The sequence below is a fragment of the Nycticebus coucang genome, chromosome 3 (assembly GCF_027406575.1).
Source record: "Nycticebus coucang isolate mNycCou1 chromosome 3, mNycCou1.pri, whole genome shotgun sequence".
Taxonomy (NCBI): domain Eukaryota; kingdom Metazoa; phylum Chordata; class Mammalia; order Primates; family Lorisidae; genus Nycticebus; species Nycticebus coucang.
This window is the reverse complement of record NC_069782.1, coordinates 3,273,757-3,297,713: the sequence shown is the minus strand read 5'-3', so window position 1 is coordinate 3,297,713 and position 23,957 is coordinate 3,273,757. Positions and strand designations below refer to the sequence as shown.

The 23,957-nt window shown below is 55.0% G+C and overlaps 1 protein-coding gene across 6 annotated transcripts in view; it reads right to left on the bottom strand.

Moving 5' to 3' along the window:
• Nucleotides 1–23,957, bottom strand: part of CELSR1 (cadherin EGF LAG seven-pass G-type receptor 1) — a 146,563-nt gene that overhangs the window by 62,653 nt on the left and 59,953 nt on the right. For all 6 annotated transcript variants that reach the window (XM_053584866.1, XM_053584867.1, XM_053584870.1 and 3 more), the window contains exons 3-5: nucleotides 7,791–8,013; nucleotides 2,365–2,480; nucleotides 1,008–1,096 (exon numbers count right to left, since the gene is read on the bottom strand). In XM_053584866.1, coding sequence (XP_053440841.1) covers nucleotides 1,008–1,096; nucleotides 2,365–2,480; nucleotides 7,791–8,013 — 428 coding nt within the window. The remainder of the gene's footprint in view (nucleotides 1–1,007; nucleotides 1,097–2,364; nucleotides 2,481–7,790; nucleotides 8,014–23,957) is intronic.

The window sequence follows — 23,957 nt, the reverse complement described above, 5'->3', positions numbered from 1 at the left end:
AGACTCCAGTCGTGGGAAGGGGCTGACCACAGCAAGCAGGCTGAGTTCGCTGACCTCTCTCTTCCTCTTGCCCAGCCCTCGAGCCCCCTCCCTTTACCCCTGGCCATCATCCTCCATCAAGCCCCTGCCCCCCAGGTGGGAAATCCTTCCCAGGCAGCCCAGGCCCTGCCCCAGGAACCCTCTTGTCCCAGAAATCCCCAGCAAGGGTTCAGCCCCCAAGGGAACCTCAAGCTCCACCTGCCCTGGGGTGGCACTGACAGGATACAGGACCCAAGTCACAGTCACTGTGCAGGTGACACTGTGTAGGGCACCCGGAGACAGAGGGACATGAGGGGCAAGCCTGGGAGGCAGAGAACCCGCAATGCCCAGCAGGGCTGAGGAGTAACCTCAGGCCTCATGGGAGGATGCCATGGGGTGTGAAAGGCAGGAATGCGGGAGACCTCCCTGCAGGGTAGGACGTGGGATTCCCACAGAGGAGAGACCCCTGTCTGCTGCCCAGGCTCGGGCCTAGAGGGGCTGTGGTGGTGCTCAGTGGCCGGGATGAGGGCAGCATAGACCCTTAGGAGCTCAGGGGCCCTTGAAGAAAAGTGGCTTGTAGACTCAGCCATGGAAAGCACAGTGACCCAAAACCCAACAATGCGTTTCCTCACAAGCCAGTACATAGCAAAATAAAGCGAAACAAGAAACGCCCACGCCCGCCCAGCATTTCCTTGGAGAACGTCCCGACTCTCGAGTTACATCCAGGTATAGCGGACAATCTTGGCTCTGAACGGCCTGGAATTTTAGCCAACAGTAATGGCCCCGGCCAAGGCCCTGCAGAAGAATAAGCCCTTTCTGTGCCCCCCCCCACTGTGGGAATATCCCCCCCGGGGGGGGACTGCGGTGTGTCCACAAGGACCCTCCACAACCATAGGACTCTGAAATCACTTTTCCCAATAGCATACTTTTAAAGATTTCCCAGCATAAATGTCTGAGCTCAGAAAAGCTGCTGGCCGCCGGGATCCTACCTTGTTGTAGTACTGCACCTGCACGGAGTGCCACCGCCCGTCACTCACGCCCCCGGGGACCTGCGGCGCCACAGTCGTCGTCGTCTCACCTGCACGGCGGGAGGGAGACCGAGAGAGAGCAGGGGCTGAGGGCCTGCTGGGGACCCCTGGGCAGGGGGTTGTCCAGAGACACGGCTTCGTCCTCCCTGCCCTCCCCACGTCACCCATGGGGGCCCCTAGTACTCCATCTGTCTTTCTTTTCTGATTACAAAAATAATCCTCATTCATGTTTTTAAACCATGAATCAGTAAGTGTAAAGAAGACAGACCGTCTGTGAGTGGGGTGGGGCCTCGCAGACACGGTCTCAGAGGACTTTTCCCTTTGCCTACACAATGCCTCAGCACAGACGAAATTGTCAAAGTGGATTCAGGACTTTGTTTGCCTGTTTGGTCACCTAATTACGTATTGTAAGTGCTGCCCCACTTTTTTTCTTTTGAGACAGTCTCAAGCGATCGCCCTGGATAGAGTGCTGTGGCATCGCAGCTCACAGCAAACTCCTGGGCTTAAGCGATTCTCTTGCCTCAGCCTCCCAAGTAGCTGGGACTGCAGGTGCCCGCCACAATGCCTGGCTACTTTTTGGTTGCAGCTGTCATTGTTGTCTTAGCTGGCACGGGTTGGGGTCGAACCTGCTAGCCTCGGTGTACATGGCCCTAGAGCTCTTGCTCCAGGGGCCGGGGGGCTGGGCAGGCCTGACTGTGAGTCCCTACTCTAGGGTTCTGGCTGAAACAGCCGAGACAGCAGGGCTGGGAGGACAGGGAAAGGGGCTTCATGGGCACAGGGTGACAGGGTCCCATTGGGGAACCTACGGGTTGGCTGACGTCATGGGTGCTTTATTTCTTTACTCCATACAAATGACAAAGATCCAACCTCTACTGTCACACATGCAAATCAGCAGGGCCAGGGCTCCAGGGCCAGAAGGACCTCTGAGCCAACCTGGTGATTGGAGAGGTAAAGGAGAAGCAGGTATAATTCACCCCTAAAAATCACTGGTGCCAGAAAAATACAGACACCCTCACTAGCAGTCTGGAGAGACACTCTTTCCCAACAACTGGGATAACACCTTTAATGGCTTTTCCGGTATTTTTAATCTAGAGATGTGCCACACTGATTTATTTAATGATTCCTGCATTTTTAAAAATACGAGCTATATCCTGCACATCTTCAGCATTATACACAACAGTTACATGGCAATGGACATCTCGGTACTCTGGATTGTTCCCAAAGGCTGGTTCCTAAAGGCAGAATCAGGGATAAAGGGTGTGGGGCGTGGACGCAGAGGCTCGTGACTGGCAACGCGCCACCTCCCAGGAGGCCCCACCTGCGGAGAAGGTGAGCTGCAGCTGTTCCTCCACGATCTCCAGGGCGATGAAGTCGTGCTTCTCATTGAAGCGGCCATTGTAGAGCAGCAGGGCGTCCCTCTCTCGGGTGGCAAACCTGCGGGGCCAAGCAGAAGCGCGTCACACGGGAAGACCAGAGGCTCCAAGGTTGCCCAAGAACCCGCCGGGGGAGGGCACGCACACAGGCTGTGGTTCTGGAAAGGCCTTCATCCCGGCCACTCTTCCTTCCCATCAAACTTGACCACAGCAATGTTCTCTTCTAGAAGATGCAAAGCAGAATCCAGGGGGAAATCCGGTCACCCCGGGCTGGAGAATGTGACATTCTATTTGCACAATGTTCTAAAAGTGTGACACCGGCCAACATGCCATTTACCCATGTGTTTGAACACTTCTGCTGCTAGAAAGAGATTCCCCCGGATGTGCCAGGGCACAGGGGATGTGGCACCTTCCCACACAGGGATGCTGCCAAAGGAGCTCAGGGCCTGTCCTGGGCCACACCTAAGACCCAGGCCCTCTGCACCTGCTGCCCATGCTGCCAGAAGCAGCCGTCCCTGCGGGCTCTGCAGAGCTCTTAGGGGCCAGCCCAAGTGTGTCTTCTGTAACTCATTTTATCCAAGCTGCCCCCATCGGTCTATCAGATCACTAAGTTTATTTCTGAAATTATTCTCCTTTTTTACACGTTTATAAAAATGAGGGACTCTCATTTATTGCTGCAGCCCATAGCCGAAACAGCCTGGTCCGCATCCGTGATTGATGACGTGGAGAGTGAGTAAGGGGTGAGGGCAAGAATGAATGAACGGCTCCCGACAGCCAGCAGAACCGTCAGAACTCACACAATCAAAGAGTAAAGAACCACTCACACGGAGAGAATATCATTCAGAAATCCTCCCACCCCCGTGGTCCTCTAACTGACCCACTGAACCACCCCAACATCCCTTGACACCCCTGGACACAGAGGACTTGGCACACACCCCCCGTGCACTCAGGACTCGCCCCTGAGGAGGGGATGTCTCCACTATCAGAGGTTAAGTGGCAGAAATTCCTTTTTTCGACTGAAGGTTGGTTTATCCATTTTCCTGTACCAAGAGTCTGAACCAGCCTCAAGCACCTGCCCTCATCTTTTTGCTGAGTAAATGTGAAATTGGTAGCTCCCATATGGACCGTGACTCCTCTCTGTTTAGAGAGCCGCTGGGAACTGGTGATAAACACTAAAGAAAAAATACCTGGTTGGGCGCCCGTAGCACAGTGGTTACAGCGCCCGCCACATGCACAGAGGCTGGCGGGTTCAAACCCGGCCAGGCCAGCTAAAACGACAACTGCAACACAAAAATAGCCGGGCATTGTGGCAAGCACCTATAGTCCCAGCTACTTGGGAGGCTGAGGCAAGAGAATCGCTTAAGCCCAAGAGTCTGAGGTTGCAGTGAGCTGTGATGCCACGGCACTCTACTGAGGGTGACATAGTGAGACTCTGTCTCAAAAAAATAAAAAACCTGCACAGCAAATTAGACATCTTAGGCGTGGAGTGAGCAGAGGGGCCAACTCAAGGCCAGGATGGTTTCCCAAGACACAGGCAGGTGGGCCGTGCCTAACCTTTGTTAGGTTTCACTTTTGTACATTTTTCTTTGGACCGAAGTGGGAACTGGTGCTTGGTGTCGTGACAAGCTGTCCTGTGTTGTTGCCTCCTGGCGAGTACTTCATCCAGAGACAGAGAAATAGAGACAGGATGGAGGCTGAGGGAGGATGGGAACCACGCCCACAGAAGGAGGAAGGGCCAGAAAACAGAAACCAGAGCTGGGGTGGGTGGGGCGCAGGGGATGAAGGAGAACAAAGAATGTTGGGGGGACACGAGAGGTAGCTGGGAACGGAGCCCAGAGCCCACTTGGGAGCTCCGGCGCTTGGCAAACAGAAACCAGAAAGAGGAGACAGGCCTCAAAGAAACCACCTGGACAGAAGCAGCTCGGCCCATGCCCCACCCGGCTCTCAAGGCGCCATGCTCCTGGCACGAGAGGCCACTACAGCCCCCAAAGTGCAAAAGTTCTGGAAGATTTGGGAGGCCTTTTTATGATTTTGCTTTTAAAGTCACTCCCCACAAAACACTCGCTTGATTTACCTTGCGCCCTGATTTCTCGACCCCCGTCCTGTCCTGGGGAAGGGAAGTCATCCACAAATCACTGTTGGGTGTGATAATCTCTTATACACTAATCGGACAGGCAAGTGGCCTGATGTTACCTCATCAGACATTTAGCTAAACACCAGGCAGAGCTGAGTGGGGGCACCAGAGCCCAGGGAGGGCCGAGGGGCGAGGGGCCCAGAAACAGGGCTGGGTGGAGGGAAAAAGGTCTAACACTGGACAGTAGGGAAATCACAGTTAACACCAGGGAAGAGAAGTGTCATGTTCTCGACACAAATGAGAAGTGTTTGAGGTCACAGCTATACTGCTTCCCTGATGTGATTGTTACGCTTTGTATATAAGTATCATAAAATATATACAACTATTATATATCAATGAAAAAAACTAAAAATCATATTTTTCACTTTCTCTGTGTGTGTGGAGCCAGCAGACTTCCCTTGCTGGGCTCTGGCATATGTGCCAGACACACGTCCAAACCTCTGGCTCCAGGACTTCTAGACCCCTCTTAGGCTAGCTTCCCATGGGTAACCCTCGTGTAGCTTATTAAACTGCCAAAGGTCACTGCCATGCACGTGACTGAAGGCTGCTGGCCACACCAGGTGATAAGGACTATATATGTACCCAAGTCACGTGCCAAACTCACACCTGTCACATGTCACAACGGGTTTGCAGAAGGAAGACACGATGTGTTTGATTTGGGGGGCAGACACCCACAGAAGCCCTCTGCTGCAAACACCAAGCTACATGGGACACAGACTCTCTGGGACCCCAAGGTAGAGCCCTTATTTCTGAGGCCTGTCCAGAGAGCAGTGCCCCAGGGCCTGGCTGTGTCAGGCCAGCGCTCAATTGTGCTGTGAGATGACACTGATCCTTTTGCAAAAGTGGGGCGGGGGGGGGAGGGGGGGCGGGACAGCAACCACCAGCTGCCAGGCACTGCTGCTCAGGAGCCCTCCCAGGATGCCCTGGGGGGAGGGACCCTCATTAGCCCGTTTCTAGGATGTGAGGCACAGAGAGAGAAAGTCACTTGCCCAGAGTCAAAGGGTCAGAAACTGGCGGAGCCACGGTCAAGGGCCAAAATGAAATGGGCAAACCCTGGACACAACAGGTGTCCAAATGGTTCAAACCTCAAACAACAGCCAGGAGGGCCCACAGAACTGGGCCGGGCCCTGTCTCCCACTTACCCTGCTTCCTAGGTGCCCAGCAAGGGCCCCTGTGCTCAAGGTCAAAAGTAAAGTGACAAACACCAGGCCCAGCACGCACCTGAGCTCAGCAAATGGGAGCCACTCAGCATTTCATTAATCTCTGTCTCGAAAGTGAAACTCAGCAGGATGGACCCACCCTGGGAAACACCTGCCCTATGGGACAGTAAGCCTTAAGCAGCTCACATGGCCCCTGAGCAATGGGGGTGGGGTTGCGGGGAGGGGGTCACGGCACTAGCCTTGTGATTGGGCAAGTTCCACAACCTCTCTGTGCTTCTGTTTCCCCACCTGTAAGACAGGGACAGGGCAGCGCCCGCTCACAGGGTCTTGTGAGAAGGGTTCTGGTGCCTCAGCTGCCAGCCAGGCACAGAAACCTGCTCAAGGCGCCCCTGCTGTCCCTGCTGCCCACCGTGGGCAGGGCAGGCTCGGGATGTTCAGCTGGGACCAGAAACTCCAACAGAATATGTTCCTCAGAGGGGGCCTCACCTGGGGCTGGTGGGGACAAATCCAGGGCCGTCTCTGTACAGCCCCCAGCAGAATGCCCTGCACAGCCCCTTTTGCAGCTCAGTCCCCTCCCAAGAGCCTTTCCCCTCTGTAGAGCCATAGCCTTATCTCAGGATGGTATCCTAAGAAGCCTCAGGCCAGGGTGGTGGAGGCACCGATGGAGATCTGGACCATGCATGGTGACAACATGACAGCTGGCCGGGAGCCGGAAGCTGGAGAACAGGAGGTGGGTCTCACAGGTGTTGATTTGCTTTGGAAACTTGGGCAGGAACAGCACTAGGATCAGGGAGTGTGGCACTTTAGAGGGGGATCAGAGCCACAATGTGGAAAACCCATGGATGACCCAGACACACAGGTCAAACTCCTGCCTATGCCTGAGCCTTTGCTGGGCCGTCAGAGCAGACAGGACTTGGAGCCTGCAACTGGGGATGTCAGGGTCTGGGATGTACCAGGCAACAGGCAGCGGCAAACCATCCAGCTGGCGCTGGGATGCAACATCCCTGGCTGGGGTGAGGGAGGGCTTCTTGAAGGACACAGGTGGAGTCAGGTGGATGGGCAGTGGGAGGCCAGGAGAAAATGTTCCAGGTAAAAAAAAAATCTGTCCTGAGCCCAAAGGCAGGTCCAGGGCAGAGAACGGCAGGGGTCAAGGCAGCCACATCACAAGGTCCAAGGTACAGCAAGTGCGAGGGGTCAGAAGGGGTCAGGCACAAGGCCCGCTGGGAATCTCTGTCTACCCCAGCATGCAGACCAGGCAGGGACGGACCAGAATTGGACTGAGGCCAGATGAGTCCAGCCCAGTCACCGAAGTGTCACTCAGGTGAGAGACATGGGTGGCTGCTCTCATCGGTGGTGAGAGTCCTAGGTGGCAAGGACTGGGCTGGATGTGGGAGGCAGGACGAGTGAGCAGCTAGGGGACACCGCTGCTGCCTTGGGCCCCTCTGCAGAGAGGGCCTCAGTGGTGGGTGGAAACAGCTCTGCTGAGGAGAGGGGAGGCCCTCTTGGATCTGCAGAGTGTGCAGCTCCTGGGATGTCCATGAGGAGACATCCTTGAGCCTAAAAGTGCAGTTTAAATGTCCCTGAAGAATAAACTTTTGTGGTTTTCTGGGGCACAATCAAAGCATTTAATTAAATCTAAATTCTCTTAGGAAAAAAGAGGCAAAAATAAAACAAGCACAGCCCACTATAAGCCGAATCCTCGGGTTGGATGATAAGCGGTCACGGGTCAGGCAGCTCTTGGTCACACGCTCGGAGGAGGCTGGATTCCTGAGCCACTGGCCCCTTTTCCCTTCACCTCTGGCCACCTGGCTATCAGAGGTGCCCACATGGTGGCGGGAGAGTAGGACCAGAAAGGCAGGGTCTCTCCCTGTCCCGGGGGCCTGCTCTCAGGAGAGCCACACTGGCCTTAGAGCTCTGCTGCCACTGTCTCGTAATTCAGGATCATTTTGGCATGAGGGCGCCGCCTTTTCGATGTGCACAGAGCCCCACCAGTGGAGGCCCACCACTGATGGCACCCGCGTCATCACCTGGAGGGCGAGACACACGAGCACCCGGGGACACTGAGGACGAGACTTACGCGAGTGACAGGGTGAAGTGGAAACGCTGCCGCAGGCCCCGGAAGGTGACGAAGGACTGCGGCGGGAAGCTCCTGGTGCTGACCTCACAGTAGGGCCGCTCGTACTCGCCGGGGGGGCACACGCAGTGGAAGCCGCCGATGAGCAGGTTCACGCAGGTGCCCCCATTCTTGCACACGCCGTTGGCACAGCGGCCAGAGCGGGCGTTCACCTCGCAGTGCTCTCCTGGGGGGCGGGAGGAAGAAGTCAGGGGAGAAGAACCAGCCGGCCCTGCCAGGATGGGACACACACGAGCCTCGCGAAATTGGCTGCTGGAAGAAAATGCGCTCCAGGCCAGAGGCCTCGGACACCAACCCAAACTCTCCAGGCCTCTCCAAAGACCAGGTCAGTAGACCTACCATTCGATCCTGCAATTCCTCTACCAGGTATATACCCATATGATCAAAAATTATTTTACAACAGGGCGGCTCCTGTGGCTCAGTGAGTAGGGTGCCGGCCCCATATGCCGAGGGTGGCGGGTTCAAACCCAGCCCTGGCCAAACTGCAACCAAAAAATAGCCGGGTGTTGTGGCGGGCGCCTGTAGTCCCAGCTGCTCGGGAGGCTGAGGCAGGAGAATCGCGTAAGCCCAAGAGTTAGAGGTTGCTGTGAGCCGTGTGACACCACGGCACTCTACCCAAGGGCGGTACAGTGAGACTCTGTCTCTACAAAAAAAATAAATAAATAAATTAAAAAAAAATTATTTTACAACAAAGACATTGCATCAGAATGTTTACTGCAGCCTAATTCATAATAACCAAGACATGGAAAGAGCCCAAGTGCCCATCAACCCATGAATGGATTAACAAATTGTGGTATATGTACACCATGGAATACTATGCAGCCATAAAAAAGGATGGAGACTTCACATCTTTTATGTTTACCTGGATGGAGCTGGAAAGAATGGGAAAAAAAGTATCTCAAGATACTCAAGAATGGAAAAAAAAGTATCCAATGTACTCAATACTACTATGAAATCAACATATAATCACCTACACATTCACATGAATGGCAAAACATAACAATAGTCCAGAAAGTAGAAGGGAAGAGGAGAGAGAGGGGAGGGGAGGAAGATATGGGAGGAGGGGGGGCATTTGGGGGGACCTCGCCTAATGTGCATGATGTAATGGTACATTTCAAAACTATTAAGAAATGAGTATACAAAAAAAAAAAAAGAAAGAAAAACATATGCCAGAGGTGGCGGGTTCAAACCCAGCCCTGGCCAAAAAAAAAAAAAAAAAAAAGAAATGAGTATAATTGTGATGGATGTTTTACTTAGTTCAATGTAAGCATTTCACATTTATATCAAAGCAGTACACTGAACCCCATAAATGCATCAATGTACAAAGTTATGATTTAATAAAAAATAAAAATTAAAAAAAAAAAGACCATGTCAGAGCAGGCTGTGGTTTTTCACCTGCTGGTTTCCTTACCAGGACACCCAGCTCCTGGGGGAGCCCTGAGGATCCCAAAGTCCTGGGCTTCCAAAGGTCTTTTTGGGAGGTGTCCCAGGGGTGTGCCGGGCCACTGAGCCTGCTGGGTCTCCTGTACTCCAGGGACAAAGAGACTGCAGCAAGGAGTCCCTGTCATCATCCAGTCCCATTCTGAACACCTGGTGGTCTGAGCCGGACTCTTCCAGGGAGACCCCTGGAAACAGGAAAAGGGCTGGTGCCTCATCCCTGCCTGTGAGACTGCTCAACACTTCAGGGCCTGGTCTCCAGGCGCACACCAATAGCACCAGGCTGAGGACCCCCTCCCCTGCAGCCTCCCTGCCCTGCCCACCCCCCTCCTGACCTCATGCAGGACTCTCTTCCCATTCCACCAAGGCTGGGTGCCAACACGGTTTTAGCCTTGCCTGTCTCTCCCCAGCCCATGAGGCCCTGAAGGGCTGGTGCCACCACGCTCTGACATCTTCCCCAGAGGTTAATCCCTCCTGGGACCACAGGTTCCAGGGAGCTGACCACCTGCCCTGAGGAGCCCAGTGTTCACCAACAGGAAGGCCAAACTCAGCACCAGCTGCTGCGGGACTGGCTGCTGCCTTCGCCACAGGCACACGCAGGCATCCTGTGAGAGGCTTCTGAGCAGAGCAGGGAGGCCACATTTCAGACAGCCAAGGGCATTCAGACCACCACCGCCACGAGAGGTGGGGCACGATTTGGATACCAACTCAGACAGACAGATCGAAAACACATGTACATGACATCTCCACTTGGGCCACCACAGCACAGTGGCACAGACTGGGCAGCCTACACGGACATTTCTTTCTCATGGTTCTGGAGGCTGGAAGCCCAAAACCAAGATTTGTTCCTGGTGCGGGACCTGCCTGCTCCCGCCGTCCTCACTTGGCAGAGACACATCCCTCTTCCTCTTCTTACAGGACTCTCCTCCCACTGAGGCCCCACCCTCACACCCTCCCATTCCAAGCACAGTGGCCTTGGAGGTTAGGGTTTCAACACATAAACTTGGGGGGACACAAGTCAGCCTAGAGCAGACATGTAAGAAACAGCTGGGAATTTAAAAAGACTGGATAGTGAACATTACACTTTATTATTGACATTTTAAAATAAAAAAAAAATCATATGCTGTTGAGGGTGGGTGCTAAAGGATACCCCAAAGTCCCCAGGACTGAGGTTCTGGGGTGTAGGTTGTTGCTGGCTCACAGCAGAGACTACCCTCAGTCGTCCCCCTCCCTGAAAGATCCTGCCTGCCCGGGAGGTTCCACACCCACAGTTACGTGATCTTGAGGGGCAGCCTCCAGCCAGGACTGGTCAGTGTGGACACACAGGCCGCCTCTGGGGTGGGCTGAGGCCTGGTCACAATGCTTGGCTGCCTGACACCCCCCCACTCCCCGCGTTCTGCCAGATCCCTCACTGACCCCAGATACAGACGCCCAGACCTGAGGCCGAGTCTGATTCTCAGAGGGCCGACCGCAGACGGATGCTGACTTCAGTGACTCAATCCCCCAGTAATTTAAGGAAATCCTTTCAAGCATCCAGAGGAACCTGCCCAGGAGAGAGCCAGCCAGGCCAGCCAAGTTAGGGAAGAGGTGAAACTGGCTTGAAATTAGCACAACAATCCCTAGAAACAAGGTGCCCCTGTGCTCTCTCATCTTCACCCAGGTTGCACACCTGGGAACGCCTAATAACCTAAGGAGACTCCAGCCTGAGCCTTCCCCACACCAAGGAGGCTGGCTTACTGGCATTTGCTGGCTTTCACAAGCATGCAGGGGGCCAACCGGCCAGCCCCCTGGCTGTAGGCACCCAGAGCTGCCCTCCAGGGCAGGCCAGTGGGGGCCTTCACCCTGGCAGAGCTTCCCAACCCTCTCAGGGTTAGGGCCAAAGGAAGCTGCTCAGGGAGCAGCCCCAGCCTCCCCCCTCCTAGGAAAGCTGCCTGAGCTCCCAGATAGGGCTGGGCTGTGTGCAGACACTCACACACATGGGCTTGTACACTTGCTGGCATAATGCTCATAACCTCCCACACACACAATCTCCCACATATCTACACACACCTGCTTACACGCTCACACCTCATACATGAACATGTGTATACCTGCACACTCACACTCACACCTGGGGGTCCGGGCTCCCAGCCTCCCCACGGTGGGCGGCCTGCAGCCCCCCAAGTTCTGCACACCAACGTGAGGTGCTGAAGGTGTTCCTTCTCCTCCTTCAGACACTGCAAATTCTCTCATTTCTACTTTAAAAATATGTGACATTTGGGAGTGTTTGCCTTCTGAGTTACAGCAGCATATTCTAAATAACAGCCACCGTGAGAGGCAAGAGTGCTTGCCAAACCCCACGGCAAACAAAGGGGCCCCCTCTATCTGTTCCAGAACCTTGAGGCCCCGGGCGCCATCCATGTTCCAACCCACCCCCTCCAGCAAGCCGTCTGGCTACCAGCGACACCCTGCCGGTCCCACCTTCCCTTCGGACTGGGCAACTGGAGCCTGCAGTCCCCTCATCCAGGTGCCACCTCGCATCTGGATTTCCTCGGGGAAAGGAAGGATCTTTGTCCGTATCTGGATTATATTTGCATATGTGGCCCCACATTCCCACTTCTGAATTTGGTTTTCAGCAGCCCAGGGTGCCGGTAGCCCTCAGGTTGCCCCCCTCCCAAAAGAAGGACAACAGAACAGACTCATTCTTCTGGGGTGGGGGACACACATATAAGGGACCCACAGCCACCTCTGGAGCGTCAGTGTCCCACAGGAAGGCGTGCTGAGTACATGCACGGTTGTCTCTGTCCCTCTACTTAAAAAGTCTTGCTAGTGTAAATATTGTGAAAATAAAGCTGAATCTCCATGAAGACGGGGTTTGGTTTTCTTAAATTGAGGTGTATTTTCTCTGTTTTCTCTTGTTTTCATGCAGCCATATTAGTTCCTAGGGCTGATTGCCACAAACTGATGACTTAAAACAGCCAACGTTTACTCACAGTATGGAGGCCAGAAGCTGAGATCAAGGTGTGGGCAGGCCCTGCTCCCACTGGGCTCTGAGCTGGCTCCTTCCTGCCCCTCTGCTGCTGCTGGCTCCCCACATTCCTGGGCTTGTAGCCCTATCACTCCAGCCTCCGCCTCTGTCCCCATGTGGCCATTTTCCCCGCAGAGCAGCAAACCTCCCTCTCCTTTCTCTTGTGAAGACATGAGTTACATTGGCTTCAGGGTCCACTCTGAACCTAGGGTGAGCTAATTGACCCCAGGAAAGACTCCATCTCCAAACGAGGTCATGTTCCGAGGTTCTGTGTGGACAGGAATTTGGGGGGGCCAATACTCAGCCCTCTGGGTCTGTCCTAGAAGTATAATCTTGATACACTTTGGATTCTGTAAACGCAGTGCCCTGAGACCAGCGGCACCAGGCAATGCCCACCCCGTTGCATGGACACCTCTTCCCCGCCATAACTCACCAGGCTCTGCTTCTCTGTTGTCAGGAGACCGTCCTCTCAGCCTTGATCTCTGCCAACTCCTTCTCCACCCGGCCAGCAAGAGGTGGCAGGCCAGCCCTCCCACTACTCCCCTGTTCTCTCCAGACCCCCCCTCAACTTCCCTCCCTCACACCCAGTCTCTGGGCCCCATCTGAGACAAGGTCTCAACTTCTGTCTAAGGAAGCAATGCCGGAGCTATGCCCTCACTGCTTGTCCCCGTCAACCCTGGGCCTGCCACCTCCCAGAGCTCTGGGCCCCTTGTCTCTGCTGCCAGCTCCAGCTACCACCTGCTCGATCACAGGCCTCCTCGAGGACCCTGTGCCCACCCCAACCACCTCACCCGACACCAGACAGGGCTTTTCACAGTGCTGGTGGTGTCCTGTGTCAGTCTCACTGGCTACAATCTCATAAAGATGGCACCATCCCCAATAGTGGTGCCCAACAGTGACCATCCTTCAGAAGTGGGGTCCTCTCTCCTGGTGTCTGCATGTGGCTTCCTGGTGCCTGGAGGCTGCCCCACATCCCCTCAGCATAGCTGTCCTCTCTCTCAGGCACTCCCTCTCTGAAAATTCAACCCATTGCCTGAGCAGGCGCCCACAAGACCCTCTTGGACCCCAAATCCCTCCTCTCCAAAGGGCAACCCCCCTCCCGGCTGCACCTTCACTGCACTTGAGTGACTTTCCCAAAGCATTTCTCTCCCAGTTCTGTGGGGGCAGCAGCAGGGTCTGCTTAGGGGCCAGGCCTGATGATGTCAGGCACATAGTGGGTGACCCATAAATGCCTTGTGCATGCAGGGCACAGGACAAGCCCCCCATGGAGAGGGGCTGCCGGCACACAACAGGGATTGGCAAAATACTTGGGGAATGTGGCCACGGAATGCCAGGACTTTCCCCAGCTCCAAGCCAATGATTAACGTGCATACTTAATCCACAGAGTTACAGAACCAATAATTCACACATCTGATCCCAGCAATGCGGAAAGATGCTGATGTAATAAATAAGTAATTTTACAGTAAGACGCCTTTTTTATAAAAGGCAACGAGAGCCATGAGCATTCCAGCTTCCTATGAATACAGCCAGGGAAAGGGCCTCACCTCTGGGTTCCAGCACTTCCCTCAGGCTGACAACTCTCAGGTCCAGGGGCTCCCCAGGAGGTTCTGCTATAAAGTCCATGCGTAGGGACACTTCCCGTGCAGCCCCTCAGCTCACCGTGTGGACCCTACAGCCATCCTCGACTATGTTCTTGACACTGACCTGCTATGGCTTTTGACAATGGCTGGGGGGACATCCCTACTTTATGGCTTTGCAGATGCCCCCACCACGGCCAGTGTCCAGCCACCTTCACAGGCCTAGACGAGAAGATACAATAATTTTTAGTTCTTAAAATCATCTCATTGAAGGCAAATCATTTGGATCCAATGTGGCATGTTGACATCTTGGATTTTCTAACACGGCTTTTTTCTAGCACCATTTTACAGAGATAAACATTCTCTGATGTGCTTACTAACAAGGTTTAACTTTATCTTTCTTTTTCTGGGAATGCTCATTCAAGATAAATGTGGCATTTCCCTTACATCTCATTATTTCACTTGGAGTCAAATGCTTGTTCTGGGTCACTCCACGCCTGGGGGAAGCCCCCACCTCATCCCCTGCAGCCCCAGGCACTCCCTGCCAGGGCCTCAAGGCTCAGCCTCCAGGCTATGGCTGCAAATGCAAAGCCCCAAACAAATTTTGTAAAGGACCTCGGCAGGAAAACATTCTTAACTGCAAATAAAACTCTCAAGAGCCAAGGCCTGTCCAGCCTTCAGGGCCTCAGATACGCCCCATCCCTGGGTACTTGCTCTACACCAGGATTTGGGGCTGAGAGTGAGGGGCTACTGCCTTGCCTGCCCAGAATATCCCAGTGCCAGAGCCACCAACCCTCAGCCAGAGGAGTCCCCTGGAAAAGGCCCAGCTCCACAGGGCTTACGCAAGCAGTTTCCCTGCAACAGGTAGAGGCCAGGTGCTGGGTGTGCACCTGGTGGGAGCTGTGAACAGGAGAGGACCACCACCTCACTATGTGGGGACTCTGGCCGGCCAGGGAAGACAGAAGGAGGGGGTGGACCACAGTGACATCAGGTCTGGAGGTCTGGACGAGGAGGTTCTGAACCAAGCAGATGTGACAAAAACCCCCTGGTTCAAGAACCTGCCATGGAGCTCCAGAACTCCCCCAGGACTGCTCCAGGGAATGCGGGAAGGAGGTGCAGGGAGCCCGGCCCAGCCAGGACAGCAGCAGAGCTGGGGCAGCAGGCTGAGGGCCGGGGACAACCCCACCAGGGGAAGGGGACGTAAAGGTTTGACGACTTAAGTTTGTTTGTTTTTTTGACAGGGATTTTTTTTTTTTTTTCATTTTCTTTTCTTTTTTTTTTTTTTGTTGGGGAATCATTGAGGGTACACTGATTGCATTTGTTAGGTAAAGTCCCTGACGACTTAAGTTTTTAAATAAATAAAAACACAATCCCCTTCTGATCCTAAGAAATAGCTAAGGGTTTTGAACTAGAAAAACTAGAATTTCCAAAGGCAGTAAGGGTAAAACTTGGGCACTTAGAAGCCTGAAGTTTAGGCAAAATTAAAGATCAATAAGGAAGCTGAAAACAGAGTTAGGAGCCGGGGGCGGGGGGGGATGTAGGGGGGAGAACAGCCACACAGGCCACTTTCAAAGTCAGGTGACGACACACAGGTGCACAAAACCTGACGATCACCCAATTCTCACGGAAGGGCTCAGTCCCAACGCTGGCCATTAAACCACCAGCGTCACCGCCAGAAGTGAAGCTTCTGACCACGGTGGCACTGGTCAGAGCTTTGCTACCGGAGCAGACAAAAAGAAGATGAGGAGGAGGGAACACCACGGGTCCTGACAGGAAAGGACACATCAGAAATGATGAAGCTCGGCACAGATCTGCCCTCCCATCCTTCTACCACACACCCACCCATCCACTCACCCATCCATCCACCCACATCCACCCACCCACCTACCCACCCTCCTTCCATCCTTCTCTTCCATCCATCCACCCAAACACCCACCTAACAAACAGACAGATGGGGGCTGTTTGGGGGTACAAATGTAAACCAAATGGATCCCTCAGGAGTTTACATCTAGAATAAAAATTTCAGGGTGTTCAGGAAAACTGAAATTATGTGCTAAGAGTCTCAGAGCAGATGGGAGAAGTGGAAGGGGAGGTGTACACACACGCACAGTCGATGGCTCCCACCACAGAGCAGCAGCGGCAAAGCCCTCTCTGGTCCTGCCCATACCCACCGCAGCAGCAGGGCCGGGAGGGCACAGGGCTGCGCAGAGAGGCTCTAAGCAGTCAAAGCCCGGGTGGGGGTTGTGTGCAGCAGTCTGCATCAGTCAGGACCCTGTCCCTCAGCCCCTTCCAGGGATATTCAGCATCCTCATGGCATGCAAGCCAGGCTGACATAGACACAGGTGGACAGATAGAAAAGGCAGGGTCACACAACCAGGCTAGAGCCTGAGTAGCTAAGCCTAGTGTTCCCCAACCCTGGCTAGCCCCAGGCCCACATCTGGGGGATAAAAATACAGGAAAGACCATTCCAGCAGCCTGGTGTCCTGAGACTCAGCAATGTGAGCAGATGGGCAATGACCAGTGGGGGGCCGCACAGCTGCAGGGAGGGGCATGCCTTAGACCCGCCTCTGCCTCAGAGTCAACCAAGAGCGTGTAGGGAGTCGGCTTCTCCACCTTCCCCCAGTCAGTATCCCCTCCGAGTGTCCCTATAGGAGGGCAACCCAGAGGCAGGATTGTGGGCACAGCCCAGGCAGCACCACTGTTGGGATAGGGGTTTCCTGAGCAAGCTCCTGACCCAGGCCTTGCTTTCCTGGCTGCAAATCCACCCCACGGCAGGGACTGCTGTCTCTTATCAGGTCTGTCCCCGGCACCCAGAGGCGTCAGGAGAAAGGAGCACATTGGGGGGAGCCCGAGCTAAGCTCCGCACAGGCGCTGATACGATTGCTCTCGCTTCCCTTTCCTCACAGCCTTCCTGGGCCTGAGGACCTCGTCGGTCCTCCCTTACCTCTCTAGCTCTCTCCTCTCCACCCCACCCGCTCCCACGCCCCCTGGCCCCTCGGGTTTCACATTATGTTTGATTTTCTCACCTCCTCGTGACATACTGTGCACCTCAGAGTCCCTTCCCTGAGTCACACCCACAGGCAGCCCAGCCCCACCCCACCTGGCAAGGCTGCCAGGAAAGGCATCAGCTTGAAGACAGCCCTGACAGCTGCCCCACCAGCTAGGAGGGGGCAGCCTGACCCCAGGAGTACAGAGGTTGTGAGAGGCCAGAGCACAGAGGGAGTGGCTTGAGGGAGTGGCCGTCCAGGACTGACCTTCTCAGGATGACACTTTATAATTGTATTGGAAGCAAATTCCCAGAACTCCAGACACACCCATTTTTAAAAGTATAAATAAAAAATGCATTCCAGCAGGAACAAAAACTATTCCTACTTACCCCTACGAGAATCTCTCTCTCTCTCTCTCTCTCACACACACACACACACACACGCACACACGCACAGACACACGGAGGGCAGTGAGAGTTTTAAGCTCCCCTGATGCCTAGCAGTGCAAAACCCCAGGTCCCTGCAGCACTTGGGCCAGTGGGCACACCAATCCTAGCCTGCAATCCCACCTGGGGACCCACCCTTTCAGAAAATGGTGCTTTCCCCAGCCTCCCTGCCATTGGATACAAGGTACCCTCCCAAAAGATGATGTCCACGTATAATTCCTGAAGCCCAGGATATCACCTTGTCTGGTAAAAGAGTGAATATTACCTTGCATGACAAAATGGGATTACATTAGGGTCCTGAGGGGGATGACCCTTATCGTCTAGGTGGCCTTGCCATCAGGTACATTCTCCTAAGAGGGCAGAAGGGGGCAGAGCCTGCAGGGAGACGCCACTAGCCAAGTCACCAAGAGCCATGAAAGACGAGGAAGGACCCTTCCCTGGAGACCCAGGGTACCCCGACATCTGCAGACACCTTGACCTCAGACTTCTGGCTCTAGAACTGTGAGAAAAAATCTCTGTGGTGTTAAGTGACTCGGCTTGTGGTCAGGTGCTACAGCAGTCACGGCAAACACAGTCTCAGACACCCCAAGGGAACCAGCCAGATTCAGCAGAGATACTTTCCTAGGGATAGTCCCCCCAGAACCTCTTGGCATCTCCCCAAGTCTCAGTGGACCTGGAGCCACTAAATATGAAATGCGGTCTCCATTCCCAGGCTTCTGGCAATGGTGTGAGGACGCAGGTGCTGAATGGACATGACCCTCTCTGTGCACAGGTGGACCACAGATGCCTTGGTTGCCAAAAGTGGTGGGGGAGGGGCAACCAGAAGGCCCTGACACCAATGCACCTGAGGGGACTGGGGAGGGGGGGTAACCCAGCTGAACTCCAGGCTGTGAGCACCCTGAAGCCCCAAGTACCAGACTAGGGCACAGAACCCCATCTTGGCTCTCCAGTAAGGCACTTCCAGCCCCCCCCCCCAAAACAAAGGCACAGTCCTTCCGACCCAGGGGATGGACCAGGGACAACGTGGGGTCTTCTTCAGAAGGACACTGGTGGACACAGCCTGGTGGTGGGTCCTGGTGGTGCTCAGCCTTCACACCTCCCTGGGACATGGACCCACACAGAGACTCCAAGGTCCTGTAGGGTGGAGCAGGGCTCCCCGTGTGCCTGCTGGGCCTCTGCAGCCGGCTTTTCTCCAGGCATCCCGGGGGGGAGGTGACAGAGCCCAGCAACAGCCTCATCCTGAGAGGGTGGGGTTGGGTGGGGATGTGCAGCTGGGCCCTGCACCTGGGCAGGAAGGTGCCACAGGGCATGGCCCCTTCTGAGTGCTCAGCTCCTGCTGGTGGGCAGTGGGCAGGAGCTGGCGGGAGGAGGGTGGGGCTGGCCTGGCCATGCCATAGAGAGAGGGATGGAGGGGGCCTGGATGTGGCCACACTCCTGCCAAACCCGGGAGGGACAACCCATCTGGGGAAGCAAAGCAGGCGGCGGGGCCAGGAGGGGCATGCCCAGCACATTATCGGTTTGCAGGGAGCCTGTGCCAACTGCCAAACAGAGACATGTCCAGACTCGGCTGGAATGCTAACAAAACCCTCAATCATCAAGGAAAACAGCAGCTCAGCACCCCAGTGTCCAAATTCCCCTCCACACACAGGCTCAGAGTGAACGGACAAAGGAGCACTTGAATCCATCACTTGGAGTCAGGGGAGTGACCTGACCATCCCTGGCCCTTCAAGCCAGAGGCGTGTGATGAAAACTGTCCCCCAGACCCTGGAGCAGGACAGAGAGGCCCTGTCTGTCCACAGCAGGGAAAGGGCTTGGGAGTGTTACCAGCAGTGGGGGCGGGGGAGAATGGAACCAAGAACACTCCCCCCACCCGAGGTCCTCTGGGTCACTAGTCTCAGGGTAGAGGCTCAGATTGGGCTCCCCAGCAGCTGCCCGCAGCCCTAGGTCCACGCCTTGGGCAGAGACATATTGGGACAGCTGACCCCACCACAGTGCTGAAGATGAAGGTCTGCTGCTTCCTCGTCCCGTCAACAGATACCCACTGAGTCCCAGGGGGGTGCCAGGGGTTGTGGTCAGCTGGGCACTGGAGCCCCCAAAGGTGTTCACGTCCTACGCCCTGAAACCTGAGGACATGTGACCTTACATGGCAAAAGAGACTTTGCTGATGGAATTAGATTAGGGTCTTGGGGTGGAGAGGTATACTGGACTACGGGGTGGACCAATGTCAGCACAAGGGCCTGGGAAAAGTGAGTGGCAGGATCAGAGTCCAGGAAGGCACCACAGTGATGGAAGCAGAGTCAGAGTGACAGGAGGAAGGGCAGGAGCCGAGGCTGCAGCAGAAACAGCTGCTCCTCTGGAGCCTCCAGGAGGACCCAGCCTGCCCTCACCCTGAGGTCAAGACTTCTGCCCTCTGGAACAGTGAGGGGATAACCCTGTGTATGGCAGCTATCAGGGAACAAGCAGCCCCCTCCTGCCCTCTGGCCTTTGCCTCTGTTGCTTTCTGCAGGGCAGATCTGTCCAGATGCTCACACAACACTCACCTGCTATGGTGGGGGAGCCCCAGACAGACAGTGAGGCCACAGGGGACCAGGTGAGCTTTGACGGCAGCGAGGACAGGACCACAGGAGGTGTGACTTCAGCCACTTTACTGTGGTCAGACATTTCAGTGTAAACGCCTGTTCCTCAAGGACGCAAGCACTGTGCCCAGCTGGGCTGATCCACATGCAAGCTGAGCAGGTAGGATGTGGGGAGGCTCGTGCTCAAAGGAAAACAAACCACAGACACCTGTCTCCCCCGCAGGGGCATCCTCCAGTCCCTCTGGTTGCCAAGAAATGCCAGGAGCCCCTCAGTGGGGATGAATTGTGTTCCCCCCGAATGGACATCCAGGTCCCCACCTAACTCTCGGTACCTGTGAATGGGACTTTATTTGGAAACAGGTTCTTGAAAATGTAACAAAGTTAAGATGAAGTTACAAGGCACCAGGTGGGCCCTAATCCAGTGACTGATGTCCTTATGAGAGAAGGGAAATGTGGGTGCAGGGACAGGCACACTCGGGGAGACCACAGCGAGACAATGGAGGTAGAGATGGGGCCGATGAACCCATAAGCCGAGGGTCACCTGGAGCCATCGGCAGTGAAGATGCAGCTGGGGAGGGCCCTGCCAAGAGCCTCAGGGGAGCACTGCCCTGCCCACACCTGGACTTCTGGCCTCCAGAAGTTTTGAGCCACCAGTTTGTGGTCATTTTTCAAGGTTGACACAGGAGCCTAAGGAAACTCCAGGGGGTGCAGGCTCAGCCTGGGACCGTCCTGCCAAGGATGCTGATTCTATTCCTCCAAAGCCTCAAAATGTTCTCTTGGGGACGGAATTTCATGACACACCTGGCTGAATTTATCCATACCCTGATCCTTCTGACATGATTCTAAATCACAGAAGACAGAGTCATTAAGCTGGGCAGTGGCTCACGCCTGTAAACCCAGCACTCTGGGAGGCTGAGGCCAGAGGATCACTTGAGCCCAGGAATTGGAAACTAGCCTGGGCAACAAAGTGAGACTCGATCTCTAATGAAAACATTTAGCTGGACGTAGCGGGCACCTAAAGTCCCAGCTACTCGGGAGGCTGAGGCGAGAGTCGCTTAAGCCCAGGAGTTTGAGGTTGCTGTGAGCTGTGATGACGCCACTGCACTCCAGCCCAGCAACAGAACAAGACCCAGAATGAGACTCCGTCACTCAGAAACCCAATATTCCTGAAATGCTGGATGCCACAACCTGGAATCCGCAGAAAGAGACAATGGAAGAGACCTGAGAGGTACCAAGGGGAAAACCTGAAGGAATCCCGAGTATCTGAAAAGCATGTTTTCCTAAGAAAGGATTCTGTTCTGCTTTATCTGAGATTTTAATTATAGTCTCTGTAATGATTTTCATTTTGAATGCTAATTAACTCTAAGGTTTAAGGACTAAATTCAACTTTGCTGGGAGTGCTCTGAAGTGGAGCTTTAACCCGGTAAGCGGCAGCAAGCACCTGCAAACCCTGGTCCTCCCTGAGCTGAGCGGATGCCACCACAGGACAACAGCCCCAGGATGGGGGGCGGGGGGACTCTTGCACTTTCTACTCAATACGAAAGTGCAGGCCTTGGGGCACCTGTAGCTCAGTGGTTAGGGTGCCAGCCACATGTTCAGGGGCTGGTGAGTTGAAACCCATGCTGGGCCTGCTAAACAAACTAACTAACTAACTAAATAGACAGGTGTTGTGGTAGGAGCCTATAGACCCAGCTACTAGGGAGGCTGAGGCAAGAGAATTGCTTGAGCCCAAGAGTTTGAGGTTGCTGTGAGCTGTGACGCCATAGCACTCTACCGAGGGCGACATAGTAAGACTAGCTCAAAAAAAAAAACAAAAAAAAACAAAAAAAGAAAGAAAGAAAAAGAAATGGCAGGTCTTCAGCTTGGGATGGGTCACATGCTAGTAGGTCATATGACAGACGCATGGTGACCCTGCTAACAGAACTAAGATAAAATATAAGAATCGGAATAAGAGTATATTTTACAAGAGAATCAGAGAAGTACCAATTTTTCCCATGAACAAGCAGGTGATTAGATTTTTTACACCTAACTTTCTCTGGCATTGTACCTACACAGAATGTCCTCGGCCCCAGGAGGGCCCTTGGCCCTGGGGAGGCCCTCTCAGGGAGGCCCGGGATGTCTCAGCATGGGGGACGGGCACACAGCTCAAAGCCAGCACCACTGAGGCTATGCCATGCCGCTACTGACCCACTGACTCCCGGACCAGGTTAGCGCCCAGCTGGGGAATGCTGACACCCTACAGTGTGGGCAGTGTGGCATCAAGGCGAGGCTCTGTGCTCAGCAGCCCAGGGCCCTGAAAGCAGGGAGTTGGGAATAAACTCGACCCTAACAAAAAACGCCCTGGCGCACGAGTACACCGTGATGGCCACGGGTCAGGCTTTACTCAGACACGGGGAGCCTGGAGGCCACTTGCTGCACTGCCCCTGCTGCCCCTGTGCCCCCTTCATATCACTGAACCCTGTAGGACACCGCCCTGCCCAGAAGTCCCAGAGCTGCTGCTCCAGAACACGCCCCCTGGAAGACCTCAAACTGTGATAGTAAGTCAAGGGCTCCCAGTTCTCCCCAGCAAGGGCAGGGAGGTGAGAAAATTGGTTCCCAGAATGCTTGGGAAAACCTAGAGGCCCGAGTTCCCACTCACAGGCAACCCCCCAGTACAGGGCCCTGGCCAGCACTCGCAGCAGCAGGACAAAGTCAGAAGCACCCCAGTGTCCCCAGGGAAGGGCAGCACATGGTCCCACAGAACCTGCGCCTCCCAGGCCAGTGCCAGGGGCAGCCGCCGTGCCACAGTGACCACAGAGCAGAGGGAATCTCAGCCCTGAAGTGATTTCCTCCGGCTTCTCATGCACGCAGTGCCTCCCGAATGCCACATGTGCCAGACTGTGGACGCCGGCCGGTGGATGGAGACGTCGCCACCATCTGCCCTCAGAGGCGCCAGCACAGAGGAGGTGGCAACACCTGCAGGCGCCAAGTCTGGCCGCAACCATGGGGGTGGGGACTATGGTGAGGATGGAGGGCCAAGGACAGAGAGGGAACCACCAGGGAAACTTGAGGGAAAGAGCACACAGGTGCAAGGGCCACAGGGGAGAGGTAAGGAGGGCCGCAGGGGAGAGGCAGGGGCCGCAGGGGAGAGGCAAGGAGGGCCGCAGGGGAGAGGCAGGGCTGCAGGGGAGAGGAGGCAAGGAAGAAGCCAGTGTGACCTGGGTATGGAGGGCAGGGCCCGTCAGATCACATGCGGCCGGACCCCCTGCACCATAGGCCCAGCGACTCGACGTCAACCAGAGCACTGGGCACCCTGGGAGGGCTCGGCACCAGCCTAAGTGACCCAATGTGTGGTTTAACCAGACACTCTGGGCACTCTGTGACGAGAAGACCATGGGGGTGGGAGGGGTATAGCAGGGAGACCCGAGAGGACACCGCACTGAGGAGATGGTGACGTGACACCACATGGTGGGAGAAAGGACTGACTGGGGGCAGAAGTGTCGGGATGTGGTGACCGGTCAGACATGGGGGCCAGGGCACATGGACTCCTGCAGGCTGACATAAGGGACAGGGCAGGAGGCAGGATCAGAAGAGGGAGTGTCTGAAATTTCTGAGGATGTTGAGGAAAGGGGGACAAGGGTGGCTGGGGCTCGGGCCCAGGGGCAGCTATGACACTCACACACCAGTCTCGGGATGTGAAATCACAAAGTCAGATATCAGCTCTGCCCACCCAGCTCTGCATCTGGGTGTGGATAACATGGGGTGACAACTGTCCCTGCTCCTGGGTTGTCACAGGTAGGTGGAAAGGGCTTAGTAGGAGCAATGCTCTCCTAGGCTGTGTCACCATTTCTATAAAGAGTGATCATGACAGTTTAACCAGGGAGCAGGGGCACCAGGAGGCAGGACCCAGTCTAAGGCTTGTCCTGATTGGAGCAGGTCAGGTTTCTTCCTGGGAAGAAAATTCCCTCCCCCTGAGCAAATTCCCTCATCCTGAGCAAATGTCTTGCTCAGGTGCGGGGCTCAGCAGGTGGCCCCTCTCCAGAGCAGCCCCTCTCCTGGGCAGCAGGCACCACTGTCATCACCCGCCACACTGCACCTTGG